At 37.5% G+C, this 27,771-nt stretch overlaps 5 protein-coding genes across 5 annotated transcripts; 4 read left to right on the forward strand and 1 right to left on the reverse strand.

Moving 5' to 3' along the window:
• On the forward strand, positions 432 to 2,155 carry LOC104700028 (RNA polymerase-associated protein LEO1-like). The gene is made up of 5 exons (XM_019226971.1): positions 432 to 549; positions 875 to 1,082; positions 1,205 to 1,311; positions 1,440 to 1,700; positions 1,811 to 2,155. Exons 1-5 carry the CDS (start codon positions 460 to 462, stop codon positions 2,153 to 2,155), a joined length of 1,011 nt encoding a protein of 336 aa, XP_019082516.1. The 5' UTR covers positions 432 to 459.
• Positions 2,540 to 5,771, forward strand: LOC104700029 (uncharacterized protein YNL011C-like). Its single transcript, XM_010415475.2, has 13 exons — positions 2,540 to 2,797; positions 3,070 to 3,186; positions 3,274 to 3,406; positions 3,774 to 3,870; positions 3,998 to 4,041; positions 4,129 to 4,285; positions 4,450 to 4,521; positions 4,623 to 4,706; positions 4,852 to 4,953; positions 5,028 to 5,075; positions 5,143 to 5,268; positions 5,356 to 5,448; positions 5,531 to 5,771. The coding sequence occupies exons 1-13, from the start codon at positions 2,626 to 2,628 to the stop codon at positions 5,618 to 5,620; spliced, it is 1,335 nt and encodes a 444-aa protein (XP_010413777.1). The 5' UTR covers positions 2,540 to 2,625; the 3' UTR covers positions 5,621 to 5,771.
• Positions 9,619 to 11,510, forward strand: LOC104700030 (ervatamin-B-like). The gene is made up of 2 exons (XM_010415476.1): positions 9,619 to 10,154; positions 10,642 to 11,510. Exons 1-2 carry the CDS (start codon positions 9,698 to 9,700, stop codon positions 11,223 to 11,225), a joined length of 1,041 nt encoding a protein of 346 aa, XP_010413778.1. The 5' UTR covers positions 9,619 to 9,697; the 3' UTR covers positions 11,226 to 11,510.
• LOC104700031 (protein trichome birefringence-like 37) lies at positions 21,183 to 24,311 on the forward strand. Its single transcript, XM_010415478.1, has 5 exons — positions 21,183 to 21,586; positions 21,680 to 21,851; positions 23,270 to 23,451; positions 23,579 to 23,737; positions 23,822 to 24,311. The coding sequence occupies exons 1-5, from the start codon at positions 21,231 to 21,233 to the stop codon at positions 24,108 to 24,110; spliced, it is 1,158 nt and encodes a 385-aa protein (XP_010413780.1). The 5' UTR covers positions 21,183 to 21,230; the 3' UTR covers positions 24,111 to 24,311.
• On the reverse strand, positions 24,424 to 26,533 carry LOC104700032 (peroxidase 19-like). The gene is made up of 3 exons (XM_010415479.2): positions 26,129 to 26,533; positions 25,505 to 25,705; positions 24,424 to 25,198 (listed from the first exon to the last, which is right to left on the reverse strand). The coding sequence occupies exons 1-3, from the start codon at positions 26,384 to 26,386 to the stop codon at positions 24,620 to 24,622; spliced, it is 1,038 nt and encodes a 345-aa protein (XP_010413781.1). The 5' UTR covers positions 26,387 to 26,533; the 3' UTR covers positions 24,424 to 24,619.

Consider the following 27,771-nt stretch of genomic DNA (forward strand, 5'->3'; position numbering starts at 1 on the left):
CTATTCCAATGTGTGCAACCGAGACAAGGAAAAAAAAGAAGAAAAAAAAAAACGTCCAAATCCTATGTGTTATAGAAATCGTGAACTCTAAAAAAAAAAGGAAAAGAAAACAAGTTATAATAAACCCAACTCTTGTTTAACCTCTTTTTCTATCTCTCCCGACTCCAGTTTCTCCAAATCAAATCTTCCTTAATTAGAAATTCCTCGCGTTTGTGGTTTCGTTTTTCAATCGTAAGTTTTCTCTTAGTGATCTTACAAAAAAATTCAGACACATTCGATCGTAGTTCTCGTTCTTATTAGGGTTTCCACGATCCACTCCTCTTTTTTCGTCGCTTACAATATAAAATCAAGGAGAATCTTTGTTTTTGCTAACTAATATTTAAGAATTATAGGGGACTGAATTTTTGAAACTCTCTCACACAGGGTTCATTCGGTACCAATCAGTTTAGACGGAAGAAGATGGGAGGCGTTGAAGATAGCCAATGGGTTGATAAGTTTATGGATGGAATCGGATTGGCGTTTACCAAGATTGACGAAACGATACAGAAGGTCAGTATTGTTCTTCTCCTAGTTAATTTGGTCTTTATACGATGTTTAATTAATGCCCTAAAAATTAATCAGTTTATGGTTCTGTCTACACATTGTGAGCTATAAATTAGCTAAACCTAAATAGTCAAGAGAAGAGTTATTTATAGTTTTTTCTAGCTTAGTCCCATCGTATATTGTATGAAACATAATCACGGTCTAATCCATTAAAGAAACCAGAAGTACTATTCAGCTGATGATGGTTAGATACTTAGATCTCTCCAAAAATAGTTTGAGAGATTGTCAAAACTTTAATTCGATTCGGTTTTGTTTTCTATATATTTTGCAGGGTATTGAACTCTGGACAGAATTGACCAGAGTTGACGACCAGCCTATCCAAGACTTGACCGGACAGCCAAAAAGTGGTGAATCTGGTGAAGAAAATTCCTCTCAAGATCCTGCCGCTGAGGTCAAAGAAAGAGTACCGGTTCAACATTGCTGGTCTATGTGCCTTTCTGAGGTCGAAGATAAGCCGAGCCAACATTGGGCTATGCGTGGTATGTATTATATAATATAAATATTACATAGTCTTATTGTAAGTTCCAATTAAAGTACAGCTACAACATGAGTACTTTTATGGTTTCTTGACTGACAAGTATCATATTGTTTTCCTTGGCAGCTTCGAAAATTTCAGAGAGTTTCATTCAAGTACAAAATGTTGCTGGTGATGGTGAAAAAGAAGAAGAAGAAGACGAAGTCGATTCTACACTTTCAGAAGAAGATAATGTAAGTTTAAAGCAGTTTTTTTTTTCTCATATTCATATCCACGCTCATTAGAATAGTAAATCACCGTTTTGTATAAATCATTTGCTAGTTTGTTTATTGTCTCTATCTGACTGAATCTTTATGATTAGGAATCGAGTTTGTCGCGGAACCATGAGTATGAGCAGATGTTTAAGATGATTCGTGACATGTACCCCTCCGAAGAAGCAGATAATGATGATGGAGATAACGAAGATTTTGACACGTTTTCCGAAGAAGATGATGAATCATGGGATGACGAAGATGATACTACAACTTCTAAATCTTCCGAAGATATGTCGGAGCTTAATTTGGGAGCCTCGGCGACGAACTATATCCCTGATTCCTACCATCATCACAATGAAGAAGATAATGTAAGTATTTTAATTGTGCTACAGTTTTTTTCACATTATCGTACTCGTATTATGGAATCTAGTTATTTTCACCAATATATAGCTGATTTGGTTATTGTCTTTGTGATTAGGATTCGAGTTTGAAGTGGAAAGGTGATTATCAGCTCTTAAAGAATGTTGACAAGTCGTCTTCCGAAGAAGAAGATGATGAATCATTCGATGATGATGAGGTTGGGGAGTGTCACTCTGAAGACGTCAAAGAAGTGATGGAGATATCGTGGAAGCATATAATGATGAGCAATTCATGTAACGAATCATTAGGGGTTCAGGACTATGAAGATGACGTATCGGACAAGTTACTACTACAAGGATTCGTGGATGTTAGGCAAGAAGAGGAGAATGGGAATAATACGGAATTGAGTGAGGTCGAGACCCTTCTCCCAGAAAGTGATTGGGTTTACGTGACGAGGGACTAGCTAGGGCTCTGATCTTCTTCTTTTTTTGACAATTTTTGTGTGATTTAATTTTGAGTTTTCTACTTTTTTTTTTTTTATATCCGGCTTCAATGATATCTCTCTTTGTGTATCATGTAGAAACATATATTTCTATAAAGTTTTTGGAGTGTTTCATTCGTTTTTCAGATGGACTATGTCACTCCTTTAGCTCTTACAGTTGAAGCAATGTTAAAAGTTCAATAGTTCATAGTTTCATACACTTAACAAACATGTAAACCACACAATCCAACAAAAATCTAATTTAACACTAGTTTTGATTTATTGGACCGAACCAGGAAGAAAACCAAACTAAACCAAATATTACTAAATAATTTGTTTTGTTGTACTTGAAAGATTTGGGTTACTGCCAAATTGAGAAACAACAAATCCTACGCTTTGAAAAATTGACAAAAAGGTGGAGAGATGTGTGATTCTGTTTCAGTTGTTCGGTAATGGCGGAGATTTGCTATTTTGGGGGTCTCGTCCATTACAAGGTTCCATCTCTTTCTCTCTTCCGCAGCAAACCCCATCACTTCAATTCAACATCTCTCATGGCTGCCTCTGTTCCCGCTGAATGCTGCTCCTCCTCCGCCGTGGAGTCGCCTTCTCTCCTCGTCTTCTCAGGTTCCACTTTTTTTATTTTGTGGGTCTCCTTAAAGTTGCGATTTTTTTGAGTGTAAAGATCGTCAATTTGGGTTTAGATCTTGACCAATTACTGTGAATTTGGTTATCTGATGCCAAGTAACGTTCTTGAGATGAGACATTTGTTTTTAATTCTGTTTGTTGTAAAGTGCAAAGCTTTAATCATTGTCTTACAGAGTATACTATGTGCCTTACATTTGGCAATACATTTAAATTGTTTTAGTTACTTTTTTGTGTGTGTTGTTGGGATGAAGGTGGAACTGGATTTAACGGTGTGGTGGAAGAGTTGAAGAAGATAACAACCCGAGTCGCTCATGTTCTTCCTGTCTCTGATGATGGAGGAAGTACAGCTGAGATTGTTCGTGTTCTCGGTATGTTTTATGGTACAAGACCCATATTATATGTTTTAGCTTAAGATTTACAATCGTTTAAGGATGTTATTATCTGCATTGTTATAGGTGGACCAGCGGTTGGTGACATACGTTCGAGGTGTTTAAGGCTGTCTGATGAAAGTACTTCAGAAGCACTTGCTGTTAGGCGGTTGCTCGGCCATCGTTTACCTATTGATGCACATAAGGCCAAGAAAGATTGGTAATTTCTCCAACCACTCTGCTTTCTTTATCCACATTGGTGTAGCCCTACTCTTTCAACTACACTTTTCAGGTCTTGGCTCTAAGCTCGTGTTACAATCGAGCATCTCTTTCCATTACGTTTTATAAAATAGTACACACAGAAGTTAGTTAAGAAAGAACGTATAAATTTGGGAATTGATTAACAGTGAGAAGTCCTGCAGACTCCAAACGTGTCATGTGAATGATGTTTTCGTTGTTCAGGCCTATTTCCTTTGTAGTTAGTCTTCATCTTCCTTGTTTTCTCATTTAATTGGCTAGGCTCTTAGTCAATGCAATGGTGGAGGGTATTGTGTAATATACAGTTGGCTGAGTTGGAACTTTGACAGGTACGATATTGTGGAAGGTGACCATCCTCTGTGGGATGGTGTATCAAGACCCTACAGTGAAACAATCCGCGCTTTCTTGATATACTTTCAGAATGAGGTAATAATGTTAAATGATACTTTCTTGGTTTCATGTTTGATCAATTCCAACTTCTTGATTCTTTAGATTTTTTGCTTCACCTTTATATTCTGTCATTTTCTTACTTGACATGTTAATTACGACACAGATACTTAGACGACCTAATGAGAGATTTTGCTTCAGCAATGGAAGGTATTGAAGATCTTTTTCTCAGCTTCAAGTGTTTATAATTTTGTTCTCCTGTTTAGTAACTTACTTCCAATTGTAACTTTCTTGTAGCATTGGGAACTTCTTCTTTGCTGGAGCAAGGATATTTTTCCAGTCTTTAGATGCAGCGATTTTTCTGTTTTCACGCGTTTCAGAGATCCCTTGTAACAGTTTGGTCCTCCCAGTGATATCAACCAATGATAGGCTTACACTAGGATGTGAACTACAGGTATGAAGCTTGATCTCTGTTTGAATTCCAGCAGTTAGTTTCTAGAATCCCAAACATGGCAATTAATGGTATATTGAGTGTCAGTATCGCAACTAAAGCATCACTTTGCAAAAGTCAGGTGGCAAATTTGATTGCAACCTTACTGTTTTGACATTAATTTGTAGGATGGGACTATAATACGGGGACAGAATGAAATCTCTCACCCGACCAATGGGACTCCGCAGACTGTTGACAAGGTGTTCTTTTAACTTATTACATTGAACTTGTATGATGATCACTAAAACTGTTGACAAAGTGTTATTTTGTTTCTTACATTGTCTTTCTATATTTCTAGTAGAGCCATTGTTCGACATCAGCTCTTCCATCGAAGATAAAGAGAGTGTTCTATATGTCAAGTGAAGGAAATAATCTGCTACATGAGGTTAGCTACTCTGAAAACAATGTGTTATCTCTACTGATTCTGGTTCCCTGAAAGAAGCTCTATCCTATTAGTTCTCTATTTCATTTCATTGTTTTCTCTGGTAGATTTGACATTGCAAATATATGGTGTTATGTCCATTAAATAGGTCTTCCCACCAGTTAACCCAACTGTCTTGGAGCAGTTGAGAAGCGTGGACTGTATCGTTTACGCTATGGGATCTTTATTCACTTCCATTTGTCCATCACTGGTAAGAACCTGTAAAGATGGCGGAATTATAAATTAGTGATTACTGTTATAGACATGTCTTCTTCTATTCTGCAGGTTCTGCTTGGTGTTGGAGAGATTATCTCTTCCAGGTCATGTCGTAAGGTACGCCAAAGCTAATCAAGAAGACTACTGGTGGAAACTTCAATCTGATGTTTTCTCTTGGTCACAGGTACTTCTGTTGAACGGTAGTCAAGACCGAGAAACAAGCGGCTTCACTGCTTCCTGCTTTGTGACTGCTATTGCTGACGCTCTCAATAGGACTCATGGAGATCCTAATATCCGGCTCAAGAATCCCGTGAGTGTTTTTTCTCATTTCACACTCTCTTGATGTCTTTTTTATTAGACGTATACAGAGATCCAAGAACATTATTTTTGTGTGCAGCCTGGATATTATATCAACACACTCTTGGTCCCAAAAGATGGAGAAATAGTAGTAGATCTCAAACGATTGTCTGAACAAGGGATCAATGATGTTGTTAGTATCTCTCTCCTTAACTTCTTTCCAAGTTTATGTGCACAACAAACAAACTCTCAGTGTTGCTTCTTCTCTGTTGCAGAGAGTTCTGGAGAGTGTTGTTGACCCGAAGCACGGTATCTTGTTTAGCCCGAGCGCTCTGATAAACACACTAGCCAGTTTGGTGGTGTAAATAGTGATTCTTTAGGCCAGAGCTAGTTTCTTCATCTACGGAATTGAAACTAAGAAGTTGTTGGTACTGTTTAATTTTTTGATCCTTTTATGACTTGATATAAAAGTTTATGAATGGTCAATGATCATATTCTTAGCTTAGTAAAGACAAAGGCCTCTCGTTCTCTCGGAGTTGGATCATATGTTGTGTGATGGAACAAGTACCGTAAACAGAGTGTTGTTAGAAGAGCAAGATTTCTTCCCTAAAGAATGGTTTTTTTAACATGTTTTACATATAACTGACATAAGTACTGTACTAATTATTAAAGCAGTTCACGTCTTCGAATGTATTAATCGCAATAACTTCTTAGTCTTCTTTTGTAATTCACGAGAGCATCTTGGACTCTTGGTACATTGAATTACTTCAAATTAATTACACTAGTAGGAATATGAATCGATGGAGAAGTCTTTAACATAACCTTTCGACTCCATCATATATATATATATATATATATATCTATACATCTGGAGTTAAACTCATAACCACCCATAGAAAAAGCACTTCACAAGTCACAACAACTGAGTATTGGTACTATTAAGCGTCAGATAAGAAACCAGGTTTGTAGAGCTCTTCCGTGTATCCTTGTTTATGTGTGTGTAATTTAATTATATGAGACTAACACTTATATCTGTCAAATGGGTGGTCCGTCCGTGGGCGAGCCCATGTCCACTTCGTTATGGGCGGTCATGGTCACGACCAAAAAGATGGTCTTAAATGTACAAAAGATCATTGGGCTTGTGGACCAATTGGACATAACCATTTGGACAATGGGCGGCCCAAATTTCTTTAAAATCTAGGTTTTACAATTTGGGGAAAATGTTAATTTCTTCTTCTCTTCTTCGTATCACTCCTCCTTTGAAAGTTTGAGTCATATACAATGTTAGTAACACTGCATATTGTTGAGTTTGTTACTGTTGGTGCGGGAATTGGCACCTTCAACATACCGGTCTAAACCAACAAGGAAACCGATTGTCTAAACTGGGAGTTCGCTCATGGAGATGGATTCGGCCTTTGAATGATGGCCCAATAGTTTAAAGAAGCCCAGCTCAAGAGCGGGAAACCGACTTCCAATTCGCCCGGCGGCTGACCTAGCAAGAAACAAGCAACTTTCCTAATCATGAGTCAACTCATTAGGAAAGTGATTATATTCTGTAATCTATGACAAAGTATAAATAGAGGGATACTCCCTCATTATGAATCATCGAGCAATTAATACAAAAACCCTAGTTCTTCATTGTTTTTGAGCAAAACCCTAACTTGTTTTCCAAGAGATTTCAATTCCCTTTAGCTTGTTAACTTTGATCCGATTTCTTAAGAGAGATAGCTTAATTGAATTTGTTTCCCCCTTCAAACAAATTCATTGTGTGAAACTCAGTTTCTACAGTTACTGTTGCTAAGACTAACTGTTGCTAAGACTAACTGTTGCTAAGACTAACAGTACTTGTACAAAATGTTTCAGAAGAGATGACGACTAATCATGTGAATGTGAAAAGCGTAAGCAGAAAATGTTTCCGTGGTTATTTAGCCAAAGGGATCAACTGGATTTGCTCCAGGCCATTCTTGAATTTGCATCTACGAAGATTGAAGAAAACGTCTAGAAAGAATCTGATAAAGTGCCTTGGAGAGGGAAAAAGTGTTCTTGCTTGCAAACCAAGGAAGAAGCTTGGAGGAAAGCTCAAGGAGATCAATTTGCATTGCGACGTAAATGTTGTAAGCACATGTGAATCCTCCGGTAGAGAGATAGCATCTTTTTACAAGGCATCTTTGGGGTTAGATGAATCCACTGTGATTGCGGGTTGGGATAAAGTTGACGATGGACCAAAGAAGAGAGGGATCGAGGAAAAGTGGAAGAAGATCAAGGCAATTGAAATGGAGCTTTGTTTGCAAAGGATCGAACTTGTGGCCGACGTAGCTAATGTGATTTACAAAGAAAATGCATCCTCAGAGTTGGTGACATTTTGAGATATAGTTTTGGTTTGGCTTTACTCTTTAATGTATTTTGTAACGTTTGCATTTTACTTTGTGAAACTATGATCCTTTTTTGATGTGGACTGATGTTATGTTCCCCTGATCTGATTTCTTAGAATAGAATCCGATAATTGGAATGTTGGTCTTAAAACACACAATGCAATAGAGTAGTAAAGTCACACCTTAGACTTATCTATATAGATAGTATTTCACCCAAAAAAAAAAAAGATCCATTGAAAAGTCCTGCACAAATATTTCGTCTAGATCTTGGTGATAATTTTAATTCAACACCAATATAAGTTGGATGTTCTATTAGATAAAATGGCACAATGGTAATGTTCACTAAAAGGTAATCCTTGAGTTTATAAGTTGGCAATTGTCTTAGATAAAATTTTAAGCCTTTTGATCCTTTTAGATAATGTATATGTATTGAACTCGTAAAAATTCAATATCAAAAATTTCTAGTTGAAAAAGATAATGGCAGTTACTTAAAAATATTATAATTATTAAAAAACTTCTAAAGTGACCACATTTTATTCTTATATTTAATATTTCGTTGTTTTTAGCTTTTATGTAATACATATTTTTGGTCATACGTCACTCGTATATAAGTCAAGTAGAGAGACATCCATTTGAGCCCATGCTGCATTGCTCCTTCGTTGCGGATATGACAAACAAAACAACTTCCTAACAGAATTTATTACAAAAATATGTAAAGTACACGCCAAAAGAAAAGGGAAAAAAAAGTGTAGTACTCTTTATGACTTATCCTTTAACATAAACTATTCTATTTTGGACACGAAATTATAGACTACGACGATCCTAAAAAACAAAAAGGGAATTCATATAAGGTGTACGTACGTAATACCGAAATGGAATGATAACAAAACAGAAGTAAACTATAAAATTGTTGGTGCGGAAATTGGCACCCTCATCATACCGATCGAAATTCGATTAAAGAAACCGGTTATTTAACCGGGAGCTCAACCCTAAAGAGGATTTCATCTTCAAAGGCCCGATAGCGTCGAAAAGCCCAGTTCCAAGGTGACGAACCGACATCCCAGCTCGCCCAGCGGCTGACCTAATAAGAAATAAGAAACTTTCCTAATCAGTTCCACCGTAATATGGAAAGTGGATATATTCAATAGATCTAAGAAAACCTATAAATAGAGGGCAACCCCTTTGTTGTAATATCATCCAGCAATTAATAAAAACCCTAATTCTTCATTGTTCTTGAACAAAACTTAACTTATTTTCCAAGAGATTTCAATTCATCTTTGCTTGTCTACTTTGATCTGATTTTTTAGAGAGATAGTGTTATTGAATTTGTTTCCCCCTTCAAACAAATTCATTTTGTGAAACTCAGTTTCTACAAAAATGCATGAGGTAAATAGCTTATTTGTTGAAATTTCTTTTAAAAGATCATTAATTCGTGTTCCGATAGTAGAACGAATCGTTCTTTAGCTCTTTTGGCTTTGGTTCGGAAGAGCCATGCATGGAAGAAATCTATAGTTTTGTAATAATTTAAAGAAGAAATACTATATATCTATAATGGAAAGTTTCTTATCTATTTTAAATTGGAAAACAAAATCCATTATATTGTGGAACTTGCTCAGAGCACAAGCAAAAGGGAGGACTCCAAGTGGGTGAAAGAAGATTCCGTCTTCATTTAGAAACTAAAAAAGCGGAGGGAAAGGTATACGTCGTCATTATACGTTCTTTGTTTAACCACTTGAGCAAGAGGTTTCCATTTCTGATATATAGAACCAAAGAAACCAAAACCACAAATGAACCCAAAATACAAATAAGGAACTTAAAATATTGGGATATATACAAATAGGGAAGCTTTTTCTTCCAAATATCACGGCGCAAGTAATGCGAAGTATTAACATCACCCCAAATGGATTCAAGTCAACTTGCATTTGCTTTAATACGATTGGATCTCATTGTTCAATCCTAAATCTATAAATACGCTTCCTTCTATCCTCACTTCATCACCACACTACACACCATTAATCATAAGCCCGATAAAAAAAAACTTAATTCTCTCCTCTATTCCCCAAAACCAAAATGGCATTAATCATGGTCTTGGTCATGGTTTTGACCATTCTAATTTTCACGAGTTTCAGAATCTCTCAAGCTACGTCTCGTACTGTCACCTTTCAAGCTACGTCGTTGGTTGATAAACATGAGCGATGGATGGCTCGATTTGCTCGTGTATACCGTGATGACCTCGAGAAACAGATGAGACGCGATGTGTTTAAGAAGAACGTAAAGTTCATTGAGGAATTCAACAAAAAAGGGAACAAAAGCTACAAGCTTGGTGTCAATGAATTCGCGGATTGGACCAACGAAGAGTTCCTAGCTATACATACCCGACTAAATGACCTAACTGAAGTGTCCCCATCCAGGGTGGTCGACAAAACCATGTCGTCTAGGTCTTGGAACGTCAGTGACATGGTAGTCGAGAGCAAGGACTGGAGAGCTGAAGGAGCTGTCACTCCTGTCAAATACCAAGGCCAATGCGGTAATGCATTTTTTCCAGACTAATACACTACCAACTGTTATCTATCACACTATACTAACGTATCTACTTACGTCTGATTGTTTCAACCGATATATTTGCATTTGCATATTTACGTATAATCAGATATTTTCTGTTGAGTTTTGAAAACTTTATACTTTATCAAAAACATCATTTGGAAATTTTAAACATAAAGTGCAAAATGCAAACGTAAGATTTTTTCATCTTATCAAGTTAATTTACATTTTTGATTTAGGAATTTTTAAATTATGGTTAAAATGTTTGGTTTTTTGTTTCTTTTGAGTAAGCATAATAAGTTAACATGTATATAATATCTAGAAACAAGTGCAATCCAAAGACGAGAACGTGATTTCCAAGTTAGTTGTAGGATTATAGTACCTAGGGTTTATTGATGATTTTTTCACTATATGTTGTCTTCTATAATTTATATTATGAAAGCATCCAACTTATCAACTGTACATGTGTACAGGATGTTGCTGGGCGTTTTCGGCTGTAGCAGCAGTGGAAGGTGTGACTAAGATCGCCGGCGGGAACCTTGTATCTCTGTCCGAACAACAGCTTCTAGACTGCGACAGAGAGTTTGACCGAGGCTGCGACGGTGGGATAATGTCGGACGCTTTCAACTATATAATCCAAAACCGAGGCATCGCTGCGGAGAACGACTACTCTTATCAAGGATCAGATGGGAGTTGTCAGTCCAATGCAAGACCCGCTGCAACTATCAGCGGATTCCAATCAGTTCCTAGCAACAACGAGCAGGCCTTGCTCGAGGCCGTATCGAGACAACCAGTCTCTGTGTCGATGGACGCGAATGGGGATGGGTTCATGCATTACTCTGGAGGAGTATACGACGGGCCTTGTGGGACTAGCTCGAACCACGCGGTTACATTTGTTGGGTATGGAACAAGCGAGGACGGAACCAAGTACTGGCTGGCTAAGAACTCTTGGGGTGAAACTTGGGGAGAAGAAGGTTACATTAGAATCCGAAGAGACGTTGCCTGGCCTCAAGGCATGTGTGGTGTAGCACAGTATGCTTTTTATCCGGTTGCGTAAGTGAATTTTGTTTTACATATTTTATTTTATACAATGGCTACAATTCAAATGGAAAGTATAACAAAGGGGTATATTATATAGTTCCCTGATTATTAAATTTTGGTTGAGGTGCGGTTTGAGTCCACATCGCATCTTTTGTGCCACATATTTGTATTGTTTTTTGTATTGTTTGTTAAATGTTAAAATTTGTATTGTTCTGCTTACGTCTTCTTGCATGGCGTTAATGTAACTTGTAAGACATGTATTTTATTTGAAGAAAAGAGGACATTATATATTTGAATTTCATCTTCCTATCATTATTGGATGGTAATGTTAATAATTAATTAAAAAGAAATAATAATTTTGTCAGTATAATACTATATAACAATAACAATGACCAACATAATTTAATTTGATTAAAATCAGATACAAATTAGTTTTGACCGATTTCACATGCAGGAAAGTTACACAAAAAATTACAAACCAACATATTTAGTATAAAGTCAGTCCAAATATTATAATTCGTCTAAATTAAATAAATAAATATATATATATATATATATTCTTTTTTTTCGGCAAATCATATATATACCATATGAGTCATATTTTCACTATTATAAATCAACATTTAGTTACATTTTTGGTCATGTGTCATGTGTGTTTTATAGCTTTAAGTCGTTAAAGTTTCATAATCTAATCGTTATATTTATTTTTGGTCCAAAAAAAATAAAAAAATCATTATATTTATTCTGGTCGGATACATACGAATAATTTTTAATGTAAAAATCAAAAGGAATGTGACATAATACTCCATCCTTACATGTGACATTTTTTTCTATCCTTACATGTAAGTATACTCCTGTAAAAATATTCCTAAATTTCTAACTAATTTTAAAACACTAATCAACAAAACAAGATGAATTGGCTTATATAGCCAAGGTTACCTGTCTATAGTGCTGTCTGTGATCATATGTTATAAACAATTTTTTTTCTTGACAATTATATACACACTTGGTTTAAAATATAGAAATGAACAAATGGCGTAAAAGCATGTGAAAATTGATTGGAAATGATTTAAGATGTCCCTTGTGAGAAGTATAGCAACAGAATGTCCCACTAACACCATTGATTCATTCACGGGAGCCCCACGAAAACACACCTAAAATGATAATGTGGATGACTTGAAGGATACTTTTTTTGCTTTCAATATAGTCATTACCAGAATTAGTGTGACATCAAAGTGTGGCAATAATCACTACTAAGATATACCCAACTACGTTCTTATTTTCTTTCTTTATCATTATCTCTATCATTTGGTAGGCGGTTAACAGCTCGATTGTTGACGTTACAGGCAGGGCCGGCAATAAGGGGGTGCAAGGGGTGCATTTGCAATGGGACCACTTTAAATTAGCATAAAAAATAGTGTATTTCAAGGCAAAAAAAAATTTCAAAAAAAATTATATGTAATTAAAGCCCATTTTCTAAAATTGAACAGGGATCATCACAATTTTTGTGATATTTACACCGGCCCTGGTTACAGGTCACATAAGCTGCATATTTCCAAGAAAGTCCAATTTTATTTTCTTTGCATTTTCAGACTTTTTTTCAGTCTTTTAAATATAAGATATAATGTGCTTTCGAATATATTTCTTCGATTTGTTTTTAAGTTACTATTTTTGTTATATAATTAGTTGTTTTATGTAAAAATGTTCATGTTCAAAACCATCACAAGCAGAAAAGATCCACAAGTAAACTGCATGATTTGTATGGGAAATTTAATTCCTTACCCATTCGAACTCTTCAAGCTGAAATTACATCTTGACTTTTACATCTTCTTGAGTTTTCGTTCGTTAGACACTAATTTGGTTCATGATCAACTCCAGTAATACATGTAATAATCATGTCACAAACTGTTTTAGCAATGAGTTTTTTCTTACTATACGTTTCATCGTTTACATGTGTGTGTTAACTGCCAGCAGTCCTGCATTTTTGTTTATCTTTTAGTGATACGAAATTAACCCCTCCATTTGGACCAAAATCACTTTAGTGGAACACCTCTCAGCAGAGCGCGCGTTTTCTCTTTGCAATTCCGTTTCGGAATTTAAACGTCATGCATGTACACATATCTAGGATATATAGAGCGTATAAAGATTGAAGATATAAAACATTTTTTATGAATCTTTGACCCAAATAATTTCGACATTTTGTTTTTTTTGGGGGGGAAACAATAGAAAACAATTGCAAGGGTTATATGAACCAAAATAATACCGTCTTGTTGCCCATTGTCAACGCACAAACAGCCCGATCTAATAGTACCATAAAAGCCACAAACTAATCAGTGTTATATGAACCATGTAAAGAACAACTATATATACTTATATAGGCTATAAATCATGATATTGATTGTATATATATGGTAAGAAAATCATTCGTAGACAAATTCTAGCAGACACAAGTACACAACAGGTTTAAAATTGGCTCACTAGTAACATTTGTGAACCAATGAGGAGCTAAATTTACGGGTGGACAGCCTAAATATTAGTAAATTTGCTTACCTTTTTTTTTTTCTTTCAAACAACTGATTTCTTTTAATTAAAAAACTGGTACAGGTGAAAAGATAGAATTCAATGCCGTTTTGACTAACCTATCTGCATTGGCATTCCCATCTCTCTTCACAAAACTAAAGTTACAGATCTGGAAATTACAAGATAGAACTAGGATATCATGGAAAATTCCATAGAGCTCCTTCGAGTGAGGCTCTGAGTTGAGTGTTTTGATTAGCTCTTGTGAATCTGAAGCAAAAAAAACGGTGTGGATGCCCAGATCGATGGCACGCTGGACGACAAGGAGAAAGGCCATGGCTTCAGCCATCAGGGAAGATCTCACATTGAAGGCTTTCAGGCAACCCTGCAGAGGAGGGCATGTAGGATGATCGGAGATAATCCATCCGAGGCCTGCCTCCTTCGTGTCTTCTCTCCAAGCAGCATCGGAAAAGCAACATATAGTATCCGGATCTTAGTTGGCTTGGGGAGCGGGTCCCAGGGTTATCTGGTCTTTCGTATCCTGGATTTGGGCCGAAGAACACTCTTTTGCTAGGACGATAGCTTTGGAGAGGGTTTCTCCCAGTGAGCACTGTTTTTGCTCGAAGATTAGTTGGTTTCGGATTTTCTAGACCATCCACATGATCCAAGGTGGGAGTGGATCGTGGCCAAGGCCTATCGAGGGGAGACAAATCAATTTGGTGGTGGTCTCGATTCCCATCTGGATCGAAGTTACCTGCGAGGAGTGAAAAACCATTTTGAAAGCGGTCAATCCCCATACCTGGGTCGCAAAAGGACAAAGGAAGAGGAGGTGGAGACAAGATTCTTCTGCGCTGCAATGGGGACAAGCTGCAGTCAAATTTATTCCTCGATCTTGTAAGTTCTTGCCCACTGGAAGGGCATTCTTCATCGCTTTCCAGAGTAAGAATTTCACTTTAGGTGGGCATTGCGTGTTCCAGATGTCTTTGAGCCAGTTAAACTTCCGAGGCTGGTCTGAATGGGGGGTTTGTTCCTCTAGTTGTCTCGATGCTTCATGATACCCCGTTTTTGCACTGTATTCTCCATCTTTTGTCGCAAGCTAAACATATTTGTCCTCAGCACCCAACTTACTTGGTCGAAGTTCCAGGATATCCTCTTTGTAGTAAGGGATGATACTATCGATTACCTCCGAGTTCCATGTTTTTGATTCCGGGCATATAAGTTCTTGGACTCTCAGGTTTCGAGATTGCTCAGTTGGTGGGCCTATAGGGGTTACAGGGGAGGTCATTGATATCCATGGTTCGCTCCAAATCATAGTTGATGAGCCAGTACCAATAGCTTTACCCAGATGGGTTTTTAGGAGGTCCTTTCCAATACAAATACTTCGCCATCCATGGGAGGCTGAGGAGGATACAGAGCAGTCAAGGAAAGAGGATTTAGTACAATATTTGCCTATCAACACGCATGCAAGGAGGCAGGAGGGTTTTGTAAGTATCCTCCAACTGACTTTCGCGAGTAAGGCATTGTTACAAGCTGTTATATCCTTGAAACCCAGTCTACCATATCTCTTTGATTTTGTCATCTTTTTCCATGATATCCAGGACATTTCCTCGAACCGTCAGAGGCATCCCACAAGAAACGTGGGAGAGCAGCCTGTATTCGTTTGTAGAAGGAGTTGGGGAGTTTGAAACAGGACATCGTGTATGTTGGCATCGCGGCCAAGACAACTTTCAGCATCACAATTTACCCTCCTGGTGATAAGGTTTTTGAGGACCAGCTCAGCGCTCGTTGCCTTATACGATCGATGATCTGGTTGAACAGGTCCTTTATCTTTCGGCCAAACATTTCTGGTAAGCCTAAATACTTCCCTAACCCACCCACTTTTTGGATTCCAAGGATGTTTTGTGCTGTCTCCTTTGTATGTTCATTTGTTTTGGAGGAAAAGGTAATTGCTGACTTAGCTTTGTTAATCATTTGGCCTGATGCAGCTTCATACTTCTTGAGGATTTACAGGAGGGTTTCACAGCTTTTTGCATCCGAGCGGCAGAAGAACATAGTGTCATCGGCAAATAGTAGATGGTTTATACGGGGGCTACCTGTAGTGACCCTCAAGCCAGGTAAACTTCCATCATCTTGTGTTTTTCTACATAAACCTGAAAGAACCTCGCTACACAAGATGAACAGGTAGGGAGAAAGGGGATCTCCTTGCCGGATTCCTCTCTGAGGAGACACTTCCCCTTGAGCTTTTCCATTTAGTAGATAGGAATACTTTACCGTAGTGATGCATTGCATAATCCATTGTATCCATTTCTTATGAAATCCCATTTGCTTGAGCACCAGTTCTATAAACTCCTATTCAATACGGTCATACGCTTTGCTCATATCGGTTTTAACAGCCATATAGCACCTTTGTTTTGCATCCGAAGTTTTTAGATAGTGTAGGGCCTCATGTGTGATCAGAACATTGTCCGAGATTGCCCTTTTTGGTACAAACGCAAACTGAGTTTCTGAAATGATATCTTGCAACACTGGTTGAAGGCGTTTGGATAGGATCTTGGAAATGATCTTGTAAAATACGGAGCATAGAGCTATGGGAGGGTAATCTTTCATGTTCTGAGGACTCTGGATCTTTGGAATCAGTCTGATATGAGTGTTGTTAATACTTGTCTGCAGCTTTGCCGAGGAGAAGAACGATTGGATTTCCAGGGTGATATTTGGTCCTACCAGGTCCCAGTTTGATTGGAAAAAACTAGCAAAGAAGCCATCTGGGCCTGGCGCCTTGTCTGCATGGATGGAGAAGCAAGCTTTACGGACTTCTTCTTGTGTTGGTGTTTCAATAAGGCGTTGGTTGGTCTCCTATGAAATGCACGGTTTAATGGCCTCTTGAATAATCACCCTCCTCTCTCCTTCCTGGGAGGTAAACAAATCTGAAAAATATTCAGAGATAACTTGGATGATTCCACTCTCCTCGAACACAGGTACCCCATCTTTGTTCTCTATAACTGAAAATTTGTTTATGGCTGCTCGACCACGGGTTACTGCATGGAAATAACTGGTGTTCTTATCGCCCAGGACAAGCCAGAGCTGGCGGCTCCTTTGTTTCCAAAAGATTTCCTCAGCCTGGTAAGCCAGTAATAGCTTGTTGTTGATGGAGGAAATGAGGTCTTGGTTTGGAGCCTGATCAGACATAGCCATATCTAATTCCTCTTTGAGCTCCTCGATCAGTTTCATGCTATTTTGGTGTGATACTTTCGACCAAGCGATGATAGCAAAGCGGCATCTAGAGATTTTTTCCTCAACTTCCTCTTCTTCATCAAATTGCCATGTTGTTTTAATTAGAGAGGTGACTTCCTCATTACCCTTTAAGCGTCTATCATATCTAAAGATACCTCGTTTTTTTTTCTTTGATAGATCCAGGTGGGTAAGAAGGGGTTTGTGGTCCGATCCTTCAAATTTCATGTACTCACACCGGCTAAAAGGGTAAGCTTCTGCCCATGCTCCATTAGACATAGCCCTATCCAATCTACAATGGACTAAATGGTTGTTTCTTTTGCCTCTCCAGGATAGGAAATTGCCAGAGTGTCTGAGATCAAAGAGGTCACACTCGGACATAAATTATCTGATGTCCACAAAGGAACCCTCAGACCTTATAGGTCCGTCTTGTTTCTCTGAGGAGTCAATAATATCATTAAAGTCCCCAGTGAGGAACCAAGGGTTAGATCTGTTTAAGTCCAACGAAGTAAGTTTTTCCCATATCAGTTTCATTTTCCCTCTCTCCGGTTCACCATAGAGGAAAGTGGCATAGAACTGTTTTCCTTCGGCTTTTATTTGAGTATCAATATAGTTTTGACAACTTGATATGATCGTTAACTCTACATCTTTTGTCCAGTACAGGGCTAAGCCGCCACCTCCCGGACTGTGGGGAGCTACCAGGTGGTGATGCGGGTACCTTATGTGATTTATTTTCTTCAAGACATTCTCATCGTTGTTTTTGGTCTCCATGAGGAAGATGACTTAAGGTGAGATTTTGGAGTGGATCCCACCAAGTCGCTGGGCTGTTATGGGGTTCCCCAGTGCACAACAATTCCATCTCAAAAGCTTTAAGGAAGAGGAATTGGTGGATTATGAAAATCCACCTTATTTTTCACCATAGCCGGGATGATAGTCATTTTTGTTCCTTCGCTACTTGATGGTTGTCCATGAATTCCACCTCTTTTGATTTTTTTTTGGTTTGATGCTGGTTTTTGATAGGAACCACTGGGGTTTCCTTGGATAGGTATATCTTGATCAGAGGAGTTCTTTCTCCTTGGTGAGCTCTGGATTGCGCAAATATTCCTTTTGCTGGATTTCACTCCTAAAAGCCTAAGAGGGCTCTTATTAGTGGGTTTTTTCAATGGTGGTCTTCCTCGTTTCTTCTTCCCAGAACCCTCTCCCACAAGCGACATCCTTGGTTGCATCGGGGGGTCCTGGTTCGGATTCTGGAGTCTATCCGAGAGGGTAGTAGGAGTTTCTGCAGTCCCAAGGTTCGCTGCTATTGCTGCTACAATAATTTTTGAAGCAGTATCCGCTGTTAAACCTTTAGCTTCTCCCTGAATGACTCTACATTTTCTTGCAGCACTCTCAATGGGATCCACACAGCTGATATACTGGACCGTTACGTCTCTCAGATCACCAAGGACTTTCTCAGTTGTTGGGATTGGTGGAGGGGTGGCTGGAGTAACCTCAATAGAGGACAGAGTTCTTTCCAGTGGAGGACATCTTGGTCGGGATGAATCAGATCCTTCAGTTCGGTGGGGTTTTCTGGAAGGGGATTTTCTCTCGCCACTGATAGTTTGATCGGGGTTGGCTGAGATCTTGTTTTGTGTTGCCACTAAAGGGAGGATCTCTCTGCGAGGCTTTAGATCTTGAGTAAGATCGTTCTCTGTGGGGTTGCCTGCTACCCGAAGGGTATCCATTGGAGTTAGAATGGTTATAGGCATAGCCTCTACCATGGGAACCCCTCGATACCTGGTGATGGTCTAAAACCGGAGTCTGAGAGGGGTTAATGCGTCTCTGGGGAGAAAGGAGTCGACTGAGGGTAATAGTGTTTGAGGAAGGGTGGTTGCGTGCCCTTGGGGGTTGAAAGTTGTCACTTGGTATGTAATAGTTTCTCTGTGGTTCCAGTAGCAACGGTACGTTTTCTCTCGACCTAGTATTCTCTTGTCTTTTTGTAGCTTCAATAAATCCAGGGCAGTGCTTTTTCTCATGCGCTAGACATTGGCAGTAGAGACAGTAGTTTTTGAGATTCTTGTAGGCTAGGGAGACTTTTGCTTCTCCTCCTTCAGGTAACTCAACTATGGTGTCTTTTATGATAGGTTGAAGACCGTCAGTGAGGATCTTTAGTTTAGCTGAGGTGTTGGTGATCTCCATGTCCAGAAATTCACCAAGTTCCTCTCCAATACGTTTGAGCATATCCGGGTACCAGAAGTATTTTAGGAGACCCTGGATCTCTATCCAAAAGGGGATCATAAAAGGAAAAGATTCAGAGATAATAGGTTCCCATCTTTGTAGAATCACCATCTATTGGTCGAAATGGTATGGTCTGTTGTCAAGTACTTGTAGGAGGTCCTCTTCGTTTTCAAACTGGAACTCGAAGCAGCCTTTGCCAAGATCTGAGCTCGTAGCTTTTCCTTTGAGGTTCCACCGGTTGGACAGGAACGAGAAAAGAGACCAGAGTCTTTGGACTGAGGGGGTTGTAAGCCGGCCTATGAGGGTAAGGGAGTTCTCTTTGATTAAGGAACTAGTATCAAGTTCCGGAGCTCGAATTCTTTTACAGGGTGGGGGAGAATAACCTCTCACATTAGACTTGCCTTTTAGGTAGTAAGGTATTCTATTCTCCATGGTTAACTGGGACACAAGACGGAGGTGGGGGGAGCAGGCCAAGGTTTAGGGTTACTCACTGCTTACAGTGAGATTTTCTATCAACGGGGCACAAAGCTTACACAAAAAGCACAGATTAAGTAGAGAATTATAGGTTACAGAGAGATGTTGAGGCTCTTTGGGAAAGTATTAGGGCGTGGGAGGGCGAGGCTGACATCAGAGTTTTGTCGCCGGAAAGGGATGAGTGACCACCGAAACACACCATGCAACCAACGGACCAGCAGATATTACTCTTTTTAGTTGACTTTGTTAGGTAAGATCTGGTTTTTCAAAAAGCTCATTATGTTTTAAGGTTGCATGGGGGAACGTGCCTGGGAGAGAAACAATCGTTCTAATTGTAAAAATCTGTAAATTTGCTTATCTAATGGGGTGTATTCAACTTGACATTTTAAGTGGTTTATGTAAAATTTACAAATCCTATATTATTTAATTATGAATTTTAATGTATTAAAATTCACTGTTATTGAATTGATAATTTAAAAATCTATTTTAAAATCCACTGTTATTGAACTGATGATTTAAAAATCTAATGTTATTCAAAAACAGTTTGTGAATTTTAATGATTTTTAGATAATCTGGAAGATTTGAGAAGACTTCTTGTTTAGTTAAAAATACATAATTTCAAATATTATGGTTGTAAATGAGATTTGAAAGAATAAATCATATCATAGTATGAGGACTTCTTTTTTTAATGTATCTGGAAGATTTGAAAGAATTTTACAATAAATCATATCAATTTTTTTAAAATCATCAAAATTATTTAAAATTTTATGAAAATTCAAATATTAGATTTGATACACCCCTAATTAATATTGATAGATTATTATTAGTTGTTAAAAAAATCCATATAAAGCTAAGAGTATCTCCACCCTAGGCCTGGGCATTCGGGTACCCGTTCGGGTTCGGATCAGGTATTTCGGATTTTCGGGTTTTTGGGTTTATAGGTATAGGACCCGTTTGGGTATTTCTAGACTTCGGGTTTGGATCGGGTTCAGTTTGGGTATTTCGGGTTCGGATTCGGATTACCCGAAGTTTACAAAACTCAAAATTTTAGTATCTAATTTAGTCTAAATTATTCAATAATACGCAATCTATCTGAAAATTTAGAGTATTTATTATCCAAATTTACTAATAAACAGTTTAAATACTTCAAATTATTAAAAATATCTAAAAATACGAATATTTTGAACACTTATATTATTAAAATTATAAATATTACTAATATATTACTATTATATATTAATAATGTAGTTATATTCGGATATCCGTTCGGAGTTCGGTTCGGTTCGGGTGCGGGTTCGGGTTTTCGGATTTAGAGATTCAGAATCCGTTCGAATATTTTACAATTTCGGATACGGGTTCGGATCGGGTTTTTCAGATCGGGTTCAGATCGGATCTTCGGATCCGGGTATTTTGCCCAGGCCTACTCCACCCAAGAATCTCTTCACACTACTTTATCAATGTACAAATACATACACGTGTAAGTATGTACGTGTGTGTATATATAAACTCGAATCCATCACATAGTATATTCAAAAAAAAAAAAAAAAAAAAAAAAAAAAAGAACCCACATTTTCCTCCTTGCAAGATGGGTTTCAAACTCATCTCTCTTTTCCTTATTCTTCCACTTCTCATACTCACAATCATGTCGGAAGCCGACCAGACCATGGCTTCCAACAAGAAACCGAATGTGAGCCAACGCAACAGAACGGCGTTGGCCGCCGCTGCCGTGGGAGGGGGAGGAAAAGAGGTGATGAAAGGAAGGAAGCAGACAAGTGGTTGTAACTTGTTCCAAGGAAAATGGGTTTTCGATCCTTCTTACCCTTTCTACAATTCTTCCACGTGTCCTTTCATCGACGGCGAGTTAGACTGTCTCAAGTTCGGTCGACCAGACAAACAGTTCCTCAAGTACTCTTGGCAGCCTGATTCATGCACCGTCCCAAGGTATGTAACATGAACGTCTGGCATACGTACATTTTAACATGAAGATGATTGTAATGATGGTTATGTAATGTATGTAAAATGTATAAAATGAAGGTTTGATGGGGAAGCGTTTCTAAGGAGATGGAGAGGGAAGCGAGTGATGTTCGTGGGTGACTCACTGAGTCTAAACATGTGGGAATCGTTGGCATGTATGATATATTCGTCGGTTCCAGACACGAAGACCACTTTTCTCAAGCGTGCCCCACTCTCGTCTCTCACTTTCCAGGTCTGTGTCTCTCTCTTCTCCCTCCTTCATTTTTTTGCCTTATTATAATTTAACATGCGTCTTTAGATAACAACAAAATCTAATAATTCACCATCACGAGGAGACTTGTCATTTTGTGGAAATCGAGTTGGTCACGGGCTATTCTAAAAGAAAGCCTTGTTGAACTTTGCTTTTGATTTTCAATGTAAAGTCGTTTTGTGAAAATGCTTGACATCCAAGGTATTATGATTTTGTCTGCCTGATCATAGCCTTTCTTTTTCTTTACTTATTTAAGTGGAAAAAGAATTGATACGCCACTCAAAATTGTGGATTTTAAAAAGTAAAAGTTTCATAAACAAACAATTGTTTATTTTATCTTATACAAAAAGAAATATAAAAAGTTTTTTGTTTTTTGTTTTTTTGTTCTTACAATATTTATCAAAAAAGATATTAAGAGATTTCTATATATTCAATGTTTATTAAAAAAATATTTTGGAGTTCTTCATATATTTTATCTTTTCTTTATCAACCTATATATCTTTAGAAGCACGACAATGCTAGTATATAGTATCAAGCAGTTCTGATTAACTTCAATTGGTAAATAGGTGCAGACATATAATATCAAACCTTGCTTTTTTGGCAAACTTTTCATATACATTGTTAATTTCACGACTCTCTTTTTCTACTAAAACTTTTTTTTTTCCTACTAAAACTTACTATCAACCAATTTTTTTCTTGTTGTTAAAGTGCTAATTATCAATCATCTTTAGAAAAAGTTTCTTTGAGGAAAGAAAAATCTCTTTAATTTCAATATAATAGAATATAACCATGGACGAAAAACAAGTATATCAAACCATGAAACCAAAGTGTCAATATCAGCCGATATGGAAAAGATATGTGACCTCCAATATTTTTTTTTTCTCCACCGTACACCATTTTGCCTTTGTTTCAGACTTTGACTTGGGTTTTTGGCAATTTCTCTCTTCTCATTGTTTATTTCTTACTTAATAAATAAATTCACTATCATAAAATCAATGAAAAATATAACAATAAAATACATAGGGAAGAAACAAAAAGAAGAGAACATTGCAGGAAAAGGAAGTAGGAGACCTGACAGCTAATGACAACCAATAAACCATTCCAACTTGTTTTCTGTATTTTTTTTTTTTTTTTTGGCTTCTCGTCGTCTCGTCTACAGAACATGTTATCTTGAATTACCCATTATTTCGTAACTTTCTTTTAAAAGATACCTCTGTTATTCATGTTTTACTGAGAAAATAATAATCGTCTAAACAAGTAATTTCTTCATCATCAAAAAAAGATTTGAAACGAACTGTTGCTCAAAATTTTGTAACATTTTTCCCAAGTAAAATATTGTACTATATATTAAAAGACTATAAGAATTTTCTCAATCCTTTTTATTTGGATACTAAAAACAGGAATACGACGTCACATTATACCTATACCGAACACCATACCTAGTGGACATCTCCAAAGAAACTGTAGGGCGTGTGTTAAACCTTGGAGCCATCGACGATGGGGCTGATGCTTGGAAAAACATTGACCTTCTCGTCTTCAATTCTTGGCACTGGTGGACTCATAAAGGAGTACAGTCCCAAGGGTCCGTACCATATTCTTACACTTAAAAATCAATCATTTTATATACAGTATAGTCTAATTTGTGATGAAGACATGGCTTAGTTAAACCAAACTCATTTTTTATTCTTCTATTGGTTTTGTTTTTACAGGTGGGATTTTATAAGAGATGGGTCTTCATTGACGAGAGACATGGACCGTCTTGATGCTTTCAACAAAGGACTCACAACTTGGGGCCAATGGGTTGATCAAAATGTTGATATTTCGCAAACCCGAGTTTTCTTTCAAGGCATTTCTCCCACTCACTACATGTAAGTTCACCACACGAATATACATATATATGAGGTTTAAAACTGCGGTTTTGAAGGTAAAATACCTCTTTGAGTAATTAATAGGGGAAGGGAATGGAACGAGCCAAGGAAGACTTGCAACGGGCAAATGCAACCGCTGACCGGATCAACATACCCAGGTGGTTCACTTCCTGCCGCAAGCATTGTGTCTCGAGTGTTGAGCTCGATGAGAACGCCCGTTTACTTACTAGACATTACAACTCTGTCTCAACTGAGAAAAGATGCTCATCCGTCTACATATGGAGGGGATGGAGGAACTGACTGCAGTCATTGGTGCCTTCCTGGCTTACCGGATACTTGGAACCAGCTTCTATATGCGGCTCTTTCGATGTGAAGAACTTGACTTGGTACACACTTGCAATGTATATTACATTCTTGGAAGTCCAGAAGAAATAAAAAAAAGAAACGACTGACATTTTACTTGGAGAGATGTGAAAATTACAAACAGGATATATGACGATAAAGTTGTAAAGTGTTTTATATTGTTTTCTTTTGAGGGGTTTTGAAATTATAATCTAATCGTCTTCTATTGTGATTGCAAATTTGCAACAAAAATTTGATATAAGAGTAACACAATTATATCATTGCTTGTGTATTTGTTGATTATACTGAAAATGATTGGATCAACTAGGTAGCACAATTTGACAGATTCTTAAACTCCAAATCTGGCTTATAAATGATTTCTAAACAAATCTTGAAAGTTCACCGTCAGCGATGCTTTCTAGAAAAAACCTTATTCTATGAACAAAACAATCAAGAAAATACACAGGACAAAACACATCAAGATCAAGACAAAAACCCTCACACTGTCACACAAAACAATAAAGTTAAATACTATAAAATCTATAAAAAGACTCGACAATCAGTTCGTATTTCCCCATGTTTCTTCCCTCTCTTGACACCAATGGAACCCATTTTATCCATAGTCCCTCCATACGCCTTGAGAAACCTCTGCTTATCTCTAGCCATCTCAAGTACAATGGGCTTCGTCCTAGGGTCAAGGAAAATGGCTTGATCCGACTCGAGAAAGGCCATCTTACTTCCTAGTCCTGTGAAATATCCATTGTCAAACACAAACGGAGTTGTAGCATCGAGCGGGAGTACGACGCCGGTGCTTCCACCATAAAAAGGACACGACATACGGAGCTCCTTGAGTAATCTCGGGTCGAGCGTGGGGTCGGGTTGTTTTGAGCCTTTGAAGTTGTAGAGACGACCAACGAAGTTTTTACAATGGGCAAAGCCGATGGTGTGAGACCCGGAAAGGACAACAAGTTCCTCTACGGTTAGGCCTTTGGACGCGAAGAGCTTGATGAGTTGATCAACGGTTGAGTTTGATCGAGGTATGTTTGGAGGGACGTTCGTGGCCGTTGATCTTTTGCCGTCCCATCTTCCTTTTTTCACTTGATAGTAAGGTCCACCTGCCTATTTGGAACCAAAACAAAACATTAGTCAAATGACACGTCGATATACGTTAACCATCGGAGTGGGCACAATACACTTTGGTTTATTCTACTTAATTATGTTTAAAACTCGGTTTTTGATAATTTAGTCAAAACCGTCTTGGACAGTGGACAAATACAGCATTGTTATAGCCTTCCGGTTTGGTTGAAATTTGAGATACATTTGAACCGATTCTAGGACTACAAAAATCTGTTTAATACCGAATTAGTATATGAACACCAAAAATATTATTATAGTAATTAGTAGGAGTAAAGTTGGACTTTATACCAGGTGGATGAAATCTCGAGCGGCGATGGCGAGGATGTCAGAACAAGAGACGAGAGAAGGGCAATGAGACTCAACTAATGCCTTTGCCTTGTTGATACTCTCAAATCCTTCTTCTCTCAATTCCTTATTCTCATAAGCGTCTCTTTCTGCTAATTTCTTGCTTCCTTTCTTTGTTTCTATCAATATCGACCCATCACAGCCCTTCAAGAATTCAATTTCAATTTATCTTGATCATCAGTCGTCGTAGTCCATAATCAATTACTAGTTTGCAGGCATGAGATGTGTATTGTTATTTGCTAAGCAAATAGCACATGTTGTAACCAAATTACTGTTGAGTTTTTAGTTGACCAAAACTGTTGAGTTTATTGCCTAAAATGCGCCGAATCTTGACTGCTGTTTGCTAATCTGCGCTACGTTTGAAACCGAACCCGTGAAACATATTGTCGGGATTATGTTCCGTATTAGTGTTTTGACTTTCCAATTACTACTGCGGTACAATTGGATGATCATTAAAATTTGACCGTGCCAGTTAGTAATTCTAAAATGCAAGTTCTGCTATGAGTGCTATAGATCGTACCTAAGAAAAAGAATGCAAGATTCAGTTTTGGTAAAAAAAAAATTGACCTCAACGAAGCAGTCGTGGAAGAAGAGGCGAATGGTGGCTGGAGCTGAGATGGGAACTTCTTTGAACCGCTGAGAAGTGATGGAACCGACGAGATTTTCGAGCTGAGGACATTTCTTGGAGTAGTAATCGACGGAGAGGTCTCTGTGGTGGATTCGCCGCAATGCCGGAGGCTGAGAGGTTGTGGGGGTAATCGAAATGGTTGATGCGAGGAAGAGAAAAAAGAATATTGCGGATAAAAAAAGAGATAGGACATGCATGGTGGGGTTGTGAGATACTGTGATTCTGGACAAACTAATAAATAGTTTACAGTTTTTTGTACTGTTTACATAGTGACAACAGAAACAACCTAAGTCAAATCTCGTTAAGTGACAAACAAGTTGATTTTTTTATTTTATTTTTAAACAGAAATATTTTGTGAGATAAGAAAAGAGTGACACTCACCTTTAGTGCGTTGGGAAATTTATAAAACATATGGCTTAGTAAGATCTCATTTTTTCTGTGTAATTCACTCAAAAATGTGGAATCAATCATGGTTTATTAACTTTATAGATATTTGCCGACAAAAAGAAAATAACCTTCTCGATCTTTTGAGTTGAATGCGTGATAATGTATTCCACTAAATGTTACACAATTTTTTTTCTTTCTGGAAAAGGATTAATATGTAATGCGATCCTGTAATTTGTTAAATGAGATGGAATAAATATAAATATGTAAATAGTACTCCATTAAATATTAGGTTTACATGTTGTCCCGTGATTACATATGATCTAACTAACATCTCTTAAAAAGATCGTTTTTGTATTGTTTTATGTGTTGTATATAATACCTGTATCTGGTAAGGATAAAAGAAGTGAACTCACTATCAAAAATTTAGTGTTTGTATCGATGCATGTTTGCATTCAAAGATGATCGTTCGATTTAAAAAAACAAAGAAAAGAAGAAGATGATCGCTCGATCTATTATAAATTGTCTGGATCAATATCAACTAGTGCTTAAACAAAACTAAATTAAAAACGTTTGTCTGAAAATCAGACTGACATATCCATAGTTAAAACTTAAAACTATTGAGAGAGTAGAGATTGATACAATAACACACATGACCATGTTAAGAGAGAAGATTCCAATCACTCACGGGCGAACGAATTAAAGCAAAAACATTGTGGCAAAGATTCTTGCTTTGCTTTGACTAAACAACATTATATTGTGATTGGATCATTTTTTGTTTTTGTACGTACACTGAAGCTAGCTAGTAGATTTTTAAAATCGTGCAACATAGTACTTTTTTTTTTTTAATTTTAAATTATATTTGAAGAAAAAATAAACGTTTTACAAAATTTAGAGTAAGAACCATTTTTAATAATCTCCTAAGAGATAAAATATAGGAAAACAAATGACCCAGGTTAATAAAATCTTGGTGCGAACCATTTTTGCAACATCTTTACTTATTATATTTTACTACATAAGATTATACTGACAATACTGCATCAATTGCTATGTGAATCATCTGACAAGCCATTATGTTAGTACGCACCTGACTCAAGTGTTGATCAAGTTGAAGGTCTAATCCATCATTCATTTTGTTTTGGAACTCAGGTTGCGTTTGGACTACTTTGGTTAGGTCTTTAATTGGACTATTAGAATT

This window comes from Camelina sativa, chromosome 7 (genome assembly GCF_000633955.1).
Source record: "Camelina sativa cultivar DH55 chromosome 7, Cs, whole genome shotgun sequence".
Taxonomy (NCBI): domain Eukaryota; kingdom Viridiplantae; phylum Streptophyta; class Magnoliopsida; order Brassicales; family Brassicaceae; genus Camelina; species Camelina sativa.

Coding starts and splice junctions, on each gene's coding strand:
- LOC104700029 (XM_010415475.2), top strand. CDS start 2,626: ATGGCGGAGATTTGCTATTTTGGGGGTCTCGTCCATTACAAGGTTCCA. Junction 3,407..3,773: donor CATAAGGCCAAGAAAGATTG/GTAATTTCTCCA, acceptor GAACTTTGACAG/GTACGATATTGTGGAAGGTG. Junction 4,707..4,851: donor GAAATAATCTGCTACATGAG/GTTAGCTACTCT, acceptor TCCATTAAATAG/GTCTTCCCACCAGTTAACCC.
- LOC104700028 (XM_019226971.1), top strand. CDS start 460: ATGGGAGGCGTTGAAGATAGCCAATGGGTTGATAAGTTTATGGATGGA. Junction 550..874: donor TTGACGAAACGATACAGAAG/GTCAGTATTGTT, acceptor TATATTTTGCAG/GGTATTGAACTCTGGACAGA. Junction 1,701..1,810: donor ATCACAATGAAGAAGATAAT/GTAAGTATTTTA, acceptor CTTTGTGATTAG/GATTCGAGTTTGAAGTGGAA.
- LOC104700031 (XM_010415478.1), top strand. CDS start 21,231: ATGGGTTTCAAACTCATCTCTCTTTTCCTTATTCTTCCACTTCTCATA. Junction 21,587..21,679: donor GATTCATGCACCGTCCCAAG/GTATGTAACATG, acceptor TATAAAATGAAG/GTTTGATGGGGAAGCGTTTC. Junction 21,852..23,269: donor TCTCGTCTCTCACTTTCCAG/GTCTGTGTCTCT, acceptor TACTAAAAACAG/GAATACGACGTCACATTATA.
- LOC104700030 (XM_010415476.1), top strand. CDS start 9,698: ATGGCATTAATCATGGTCTTGGTCATGGTTTTGACCATTCTAATTTTC. Junction 10,155..10,641: donor CAAATACCAAGGCCAATGCG/GTAATGCATTTT, acceptor ACATGTGTACAG/GATGTTGCTGGGCGTTTTCG.
- LOC104700032 (XM_010415479.2), bottom strand. CDS start 26,386: ATGCATGTCCTATCTCTTTTTTTATCCGCAATATTCTTTTTTCTCTTC. Junction 25,706..26,128: donor TCCACGACTGCTTCGTTGAG/GTCAATTTTTTT, acceptor GAATTCTTGAAG/GGCTGTGATGGGTCGATATT. Junction 25,199..25,504: donor CTCGAGATTTCATCCACCTG/GTATAAAGTCCA, acceptor GGTTCCAAATAG/GCAGGTGGACCTTACTATCA.